The 8,623-nt window shown below is 43.4% G+C and overlaps 1 protein-coding gene across 1 annotated transcript; it reads left to right on the top strand.

The window, feature by feature from the left end:
* The first annotated feature begins 6,032 nt into the window (after window positions 1–6,032).
* Window positions 6,033–7,623, top strand: LOC141026728 (uncharacterized). The gene is made up of 2 exons (XM_073503572.1): window positions 6,033–6,397; window positions 7,197–7,623. Exons 1-2 carry the CDS (start codon window positions 6,033–6,035, stop codon window positions 7,621–7,623), a joined length of 792 nt encoding a protein of 263 aa, XP_073359673.1.
* The last annotated feature ends 1,000 nt before the right edge of the window (window positions 7,624–8,623 follow it).

Here is an 8,623-nt window from a genome sequence, read left to right as displayed (position 1 = left end):
TGCAAATTTCAGATATCTATGTTTGAGCATGTCAAGACGGAAATTTTACAATTAATTCAGCCTTTCAGTTGATGGCGTATATTCTAGGAAATTCTCTATTGCAGTTGTATATGGGTCAAGATGCTACTTTAACTGGTCATCAAATATTTACTGGTTGATGCTTATTTATTTATCGGTGCTGATTGAATTTTAAATATGAAATATATACGGTTTTAGTTTTCATGAATAACTTGATATGTTTTCTTTTCATGATTGACATTATTATATTTGTTGTATAGGTCTTTTTGACCGGAACTATTTCCTTGTATCATTATCCTATGGTCCTAAATAATTTTTGGTATTACGGGTTAACCAACAATTACCCTGGTGAAATGTAATTCCATGACCCATTTTAAAAGCGAGTCCGAGGTAGTTGCACAACGAAAGGTGACCCTACGACCAGTATGGTTTTGGGCACGTAGAAGAGGACATAAGTAAATTTTGAGTATTACATGTGCTCATATCAAAGATAAGACCATAGAAATATTATAAATCCTTACAGACAAAGGTCTGAGGATCGTTATCGTCTGAACACATCGATCTAAGTCCGGGTCTCGGCACATCCTAACTTTGAAGTGGTCTCCGCTCAAGGCTCAACCAGTATCTGTGTTTCGTGTTTGGAGCTCGATGATGGACTCCAGTGACCCTGGATGTAGAAGCAATCAATAATGGTAAAGAGCGGCTATAGGACCGGTATAAATCCTTACAGACAAAGGTCCGAGGATCGCTATCGTCTGAACACATTGATCTAATAAGTTCGGGTCTCGGCACATCCTAGCTTTGAATGGATCTCCGCTCAAGGCTCAATCAGTATCTGTGTTTCGCGTTTGGAGCTTGATGATTGACTCCAGTGACCCTAGATGTAGAAGCAATCGATAATGGTAAAGAGCGGGTATAGGACCGGAAGAACCGAGCTGCTAGCATAGGCGTTTCGAACATAGGTGTCACAAAAACACAGAGTTCGGACCTAGCAAGATGAGTTGTAGGAAGTTGGACAGCGGAAGAATAGCCCTGGACCAGTATTTTTTTGCCTTGTGAGAGTTGACATTGTTGCCTCTGGTCGTTTCGTCAATCAGCTCGACACCGGTGGAAAATATGACCCAAGGAACCACCGCAGAATAGGACCATAGAAACCAAGGATTTTTTTTTTCATATGTCCATGTATATAAAACATGGCTGTACATTTTTATTATATATAGGGGAATGCACGCAATTTATTTTTCGATACGTGAGTGTCTCCTGGAAAGATTGCATGCATGCATATATGCATCCACCCACGTCCTGCTTAGCTTTTTTAGGAAACGTGCTCCTCCAGGAAACGTGCCATCCTCTCTTTTCTTTCTTTAGGAAACGTACCATCCTTTCCTTTTTTACAGCAAACGTACCATCCTTTTTTTTCACTAATGGCAATTGTGGGTAATTTCTTCACGTTAAATAATATCTAATGGCTATAGATTTTTATTGTAGTAAATGAATGGTCGGATGTTTCTGTTTTTTGTGGGATTTTCTAGATCATTATCTTTTTTCTAGCGAGCCCGTCAATCACTTTTTATATATTATAGATATACAACATTAAAATGCAAAGACACGAAAAGAGTGTAGTTTAAAGCCTATCCTCTCCCATGAGCAAATTAACTGCTCATTCAGTAAAGGTACATGGCCAACTTTGCTAGTCGTGCCCTCACCACAAAGTACAGTGCAAGTCCGGCCTTTACACCTCCGCCGACGCCATGACAACAACAAGGTACATGGAGGTTACAAGAATGAATGATTCATGGATCCAGTGAACGAGCAGATGTGATCATTGAACTAGAGCTCTGTTTATGGCAGCTTGAGCTTCACTAGGTGTTGCCAAGAACATTCCAGATACCTTCCATTTCTCTTAGTAATTTGTCAGAACCAAACATATGAAGACAATATGGGCATTCATATATGAGCCGGGCTAGTTGCACACAAGGAGGACGATATATGTGGGAGCTATTGAGACTTAAATCTGCAAGTACAATCTTGCCACCTTGTGTGTGGCTTAATGAAAAGTATGTGCTTTGTAATGTCTGAGCCAACTACTTGCTCGACTTTATTGTTGTAGGATGGGGAAGATACATCCTCATGTAGTCATATGTGCACCATTCTGCTCACCTATATATAATAACCATGTTGACTTCCATCAGTTGGATATGTACATGCATGTGTGTGAAGAGAGGATGGTCCAACACGCATCTACTTAGATTGCCACAGCCAAACAAGCATTTTTCATGTTGGCACAGTCAGAGGATAAAAAGTATGTACTGATGAAACTAATTTTGAGTAGATCTTGAGAATGAGCTGCGTCGAGAAATCATTCCTTTGGAAGAACCAATCATTCAGGGCCAGAAATCCACATGTAAGAAGCCATTGTCAACATGTGATGGCTATGGAACTACTCTGCAGATTTTTGCGCAATACCTTCTTGTAGTAAGACCATCGATCAGGCCAACTAATTGTAGTTCAGATGATTAGATTCCTTGTGGTGGAAACAATTCTTCGGTTTTCAAGCCCTAGACTCAGTATTGCTGGTTGCATTTTTCTGTATTTATTTTTGGCCTTCAGCGATGTGCGTTTAGTGGGATGAAACATTTTTGTGGACTACGAAAGCGTCTACGACGACTTCGTCAATCTCAAGAAAATGTGCCAGCTCAATATCTTGGAGATGCTCATGCATTCATAGAGTTGAGTGTATGTGAGCATCTGTAAAATGTGAAAGAAGCGCGAGGTCTTTTTTTTTGCGGGGATGAAGCGTGAGATCTTTAATGGTATAGCTGGCTAAGCTGGGTGATCTCTCCATAGCTTAATTCGTTGGATACCAGACAAAGCACTTGGATTCTGACCTTTCTTACCCACCAGGCCACCACAGTTTGGCTCGCATATTGTGATGTGCGTGCAAGTTTAAGGTGCAAAACTCAAATTGTATTGTCACGGTGTTTCATGCATGCTCTACTAAGACTATTTGAGTGTGTTTTCTTCAATTCAAAAATTGGTTCACCAAGATATATACACTGTCACAGAGCCGGAAAGTGCAAAGACGGAAGACTAGTGAAGTAGTGAACTTGAACTGAAAATTTCCAGATGAAGTAGGACCTGGCAAGCAAATTAAATTTTACAAGTTTTAGAGTGGTTGGGCTTTTTTAGAACCGTTCGTTGATGTCGATCTAACGGCAGACAAATACGAAGTACTGGGTAGTACTCCGACGAAAGTACGCGAAAGTACTAAAACGAGTGGGGCCGGTACTCGTGACAAGGTGGGGACGCGTTATAATATAGGGGCAGTTTAGTCCTAGAAAAATTTGCACGCGCCGCCCCTCTCGTCGAATGCAAAACCGCCGCCATGGTGCTACACCTTCCACAATTACTCATCGACGGCCATCTCCGCCCTCTCCTCCAAGTCCACCGCAGTCATCTCCTCCTTCTCGCCGCTGCAACTTCTCTCCACTCAGGCAAACCCCCCCCCCCCCCCCCACCCACCCCCACCCCCTCTTCCATCGAAGCAAGAATCGGCAGATCGAGCTGATGGCCGGCGACGAGAACACCGACTTCGTGCAGATCGCCGGCGGCGACCAGGTCAAGTTGGCCAGGTTGAGGGAGATCCGTTCTTGGTTTCACAACACAAGGCAGATGAGCTGGACGTCAATGGCCACTCTCAAGAATTTGACGAAGAAGGAGAGGGCAAAGCTTTGCCCCCCGCCCGCACAACCGATTCACAAGATCGAGATCCTCCTCTGGGCGATGGAGCAGGCCAATTCGTCCAGCAAGTGGACCAGGCGGAGGTGGTGGGCGTTCAGATCCAGGGTAGAGCATCCACTGGATCAGGAACCCACCGTGCACGAGGTGCCGTTGCAGATTGTGCAGCCTCCAACCGAGTCATCGGAGACTCCGAAGCACAAGATGAGGAGGACAGTGGTCGCGACCTCGCTTCCCCGCCGTTCTCCACGCTTCCCTCGCCGCTCTCCTCGTCTGAATGGCGGCGGTAGCTATGTTTAGAGTAAGCTTCCCCACTCCTCATCTTCCTACTGCTCGTGCTTACATTGTGGTGATACTGATCGTAATAGCTCAGAGAGGGAATGCTATATGGCATTTTAATCTCAATGAATTGCATGAATATTTGAGTACATGGATTTGGAGGATGATTATGATGTATGTGAACCCTAGGCATCATATGAACCCTAGGAAAAATTAGTAATGTTCTAGTGGTAGACACTGAAATATTTCGGTACACACCGGTAGGCACTGAAATATTTCGGTACTGCCCTAGGAAAAATTTGTAATGTTGTAGTGGTGGACACTGAAATATTTTGGTACACACCGGTAGGCACTGAAATATTTCGGTACTGCCCTAGGCAAAATTTGTAATGTTGTAGTGGTGGACACTGAAATATTTTGGTACACACCGGTAGGCACTGAAATATTTCGGTACTGCCCTAGGCAAAATTTGTAATGTTGTAGTGGTAGACACTGAAATATTTCGGTACACTCCGGTAGGCAATGAAATATTTCGTTACTACAATTTCAGTACACACCGATGCACACTGAATTATTTCAGTACTGCAGTTTCAGTACACACCGGTACACACTGAAATATTTCAGTACTGCAAATTCTATACAAAGTTGGCATTTTGTCATTTATTGTGAATTAATCCATGCATCATATGTCCTAACTTTGTACATGAGTTTGGGTCAATTTCATGTCTATTTATTGTTAAAATTATTGTCATGCCATGAAACACAAGACAAGTCACTGACCCAAGCTTGCAAAGATGCCATATCAATGTTGCTGATATGAATATGCATGTTTTCACCAAGTCTTGTGTCTGAATTAGAACTGAGCATTTTTTCTTGATGGTATCCATGGATCTAGAACTCCTATGAATTTGCTCATGTTGGATGTTTTGTTCTCCATCATTTGTACTAGCATTTCGTGCGATTAGATGCCATGACAAGACCCCTGGCAAATTTATTTTCTTGCCTCCAACATCCCATGTGTGTTTTGCAGGAAAAAACCTGGAGTTCACCAGGCTGGCTGAAGTTGTGAGGCTGGGAGGCTGATGGTGCTGCTACTGGCTGATCCTTCTTCTTTCAGCTTTTGTTCATCCTTTCTCAAGCCGTTGGACCAGGGCTACTTCCCTATGTGCTGTTAATGTATTAAGTAGTTCCTTCGAATTTGTAGTATTAGTTAGTTTGAATGTGGAAGTACCTTAATTTTTAGGAACGAAATGTTGCTTTGTATGACCAAGGGTTTGATACCTTAATCTTTGGATAATTAATTATGTGAACTGTTGGATGTGGCGCACAACGAAACGCCTCTACCATTGATACTAGTTCAACATGTTGGTCCAATTAGAGACCAACCACTACCATATAGAACAGTTAGCATTTCATACTACAACCTGGCACGTACGAAACATCACACAGTGGAATAATCCCAGCGAGTAGACCACTAAATACCGAAAACATCACAACATGTCAGAAGTGTTTTAAGCATTTTATCGTTGCAAAAACCTTAGAAAATCCATACAAATGCCGACAACCTTAGCAAACTAGTCATGATTGCTTTTCATGTTGATACAAAGATGTAGAAAAATATTGGGTCCATTTACAACCTTAGCAAACTTGCTTCTCATGTTTACATCACGACCGCCGGGTGAAGGAGGAGAAAAGCCCACCTACCTAACATGAGTTTTCTCACACACCACGGCCTGCATACGACTACAAACCCAGTGATATGGGCCACGATGCAGACCCGTGGGTGGTTACAGAATGGAACACCAACAGCACGAGCCCCACGACCCCCACGATCACGATAACGACGAGCGCCTCCCTCACGCGACGAACCGCCTCCCCCAGAACTCAAAAAGGCACCTTCTCCTCCATTCCTCCCTCATTATGCGAACCACGTCCATCTACTCCACAAACTGCAACCACCGTCTCTGTCTCAAAACCGCCGTCGCTGGAGAAGGGCAATGGCGGAGGAGCCGTCTACCAAGCGTCACTGTGGCGACACGTCCGACCAGAGCATCAAGGAAGAGCAGAGCATCAAGGAAGACGACGTTCAGGTCCCCGGTGAGAAGCGCGACTACACCACCAAACTTGACAAGGTGGAACTCCACGGCAAAGAGACGCTGGAGGTCGTCTGCACCAGCAATCCAGACACTGCCGACGAAATGCTCACGAGGCTCTTCATGAAAGCCGGCGGCATGTATCCTAGATTCGTCGGCGTTGATGTGGAGTATACCAGGGATGACGAACCTCCGCAGTACGCAGCAGTTCTGCAGTTATGCGTGGAGGAACTCTGCCTGGTGTACCACATCGCTGCGGCCACAAAATGGTGAGCCATCCTACTCATATACCCTAGTTTCTCAACTACATGTACTAGTGTAGATTGTGAAGTGGACGCACTAGTGTGGTTTCTCAAGTACATGCACTGGCATAGATTTTTACCCTCATGCACTGGATTAGTATCTTAAAATCTTGCACCAGATTAATCACCAAACTTGATATACTAGTGTAGTTTCTGATCTTGATGCATTAGTGTTGTGTCTACCGGTGTGGATGCATTAGTGTTATTTTCTGAAGTTGATGCACTGGACTAGATGTATTAGTGTTGTGTCTACTAGTGTAGTTTCTGATATACTAGTGTAGTTTCTGATATTGATGCATTAGTGTTGTGTCTACCGGTGTTGATGCACTGGACTAGATGTATTAAAAGTTGTTTCTGAAGTTGATGTAGTGAAATAGTTTGCTGTAGTGTTATTTTCAACTGTATGATCCAAAAAGAGAAATAACATCATGTACTTCATGCATTCATCACTCGTATTGTTTGGTTCTAGCACTAGCATTGTCACACTTTGCCACAATTTTTTGCCAAGTTTGCCTAAGGTTAGTTCATCAAAATGAGGGCCACAAGTTGGCAAGCCTAAGGGAATCTTGCCACACTTTTTGTGTGTATGCCATGTGGGACCCAAGTGTGGCTTGCCTAAGGTGTGGCTTGAACCAAACACACACCTAAGTTGGACAAACTTGCCTAACCTTAGGTGTGGCAATCTTTGGCAAACTTAGTCACAAACCAAACAACTCCTAAATCTTCAAAATTACTACTAATCTTCAATATGTCTCTCCCCTTGAAGGCCCAAGCGCCTCAAGAGCTTCCTCCAGGAGAAGAAGTTGTTCACCTTTGCCGGTTTCAGCATTCATAATGACAAACAGATGCTGAAGATGTCTGGTTTGGAGATCAACCCCGAAAAGTACATCGAAATTCAGAAAAACTATAGAGTTCCATATGCCGGCAGAAAGAAGCAGTACGACTCCTTGGCTAATGTTGCAGCCAGCGTCATCCACCCATTTTACCAAAACATGAAGAAGAAGATCAACAGGACCGAAGACCATAAACTGTGGGGGATCAGCCCGCTGCCAGACTACCTCATCGAGTACGCAGCGAAGGATGCGTACGCCACCTACAAGGCTTGGAAGATAATAGACAACATCAAATCAGGTGTGGAAATTTCAGAAGCACAGGAGCCTGACCCCTACTACCACTGCCACTACGCGGCATGAAGAGAGATCAAAGTCTGCCTTCAAGTTGCTAGCGCCGTGTCCTTTTATGATATCTATGTTTCTTTGTTGTTCTGTGTGTCCGAACTTATGTCCTATGGTGTGTCTGAACTTATGCTGTGCGGTGGTTGATCTGCCGTTTATCTTAAGAGTTTGCTGCTACTCTGGTTTAGTGTTCCAAGTTGTTAATAATATTTTGTTGATGCATGATAAGCCTTGTACAATGCTTGATGCGTACGGTGGTGCTTAGAAAAATAAACAGGGTTTTTCTGAAGCACCGGTGCCTATTTCTACAGGAGAGACGCCTAGTTAAGCGTCTACCCTGTACAAATAAGCACATGTGCTTAAGAAAAGCTTCGTATTTTGTTTATGCATTATTTCAAATTCATAGTAGCTTGTGAATGGAACTTTGTGGCAGCCAGCCTCTACCATTGATACTAGTTCAACATGTCGGTCCAATTAGGCCTTGTACAATGCAGGGTGCTTAGGAGAGGTGCTTAGAGAAATAAACCAGGTTTTCCTTAACCACCGGTGCTTATTTGTACAAGGTAGACGCTTAACTAGGCGTCTCTCCTGTAGAAATAGGCACTGGTGCTTCAGAAAAAACCGCTTTATTTTTCTAAGCACATCCCTAAGCACCTTGCATTGTACAAGGTCTTAGAGACCAGCCTCTACCATATATAACAGTTACCATGTCACACTACAGTCTATAAAACATCACACAGTGGAATAATCATAGCTAGTAGAGCATTAGTTACCAGTTAATAATAGTTGCAATCCATCACAAGCAATAGTACCTATTAATGAGTAGATATAGGTACAGTAATACACGACAAGTACTCGCAAACAAGAGCTAACATAACAAGTTCATTTCACATCGATACATGGCCCAGCCCAGTTCTAAATGAGGTGGATGGTGATCATCATCCTCAAGTCATGGCGACTAGTGTTCGCAACAGTGAGTAGGATGGCCTGTCCTACCCGAAGATTCTTGCCACGAAGG

The sequence above is a fragment of the Aegilops tauschii genome, chromosome 7 (assembly GCF_002575655.3).
Source record: "Aegilops tauschii subsp. strangulata cultivar AL8/78 chromosome 7, Aet v6.0, whole genome shotgun sequence".
NCBI lineage: Eukaryota > Viridiplantae > Streptophyta > Magnoliopsida > Poales > Poaceae > Aegilops > Aegilops tauschii.
Note: the sequence above shows the minus strand (reverse complement) of the source record. Positions and strands in the feature narration are given on the sequence as shown.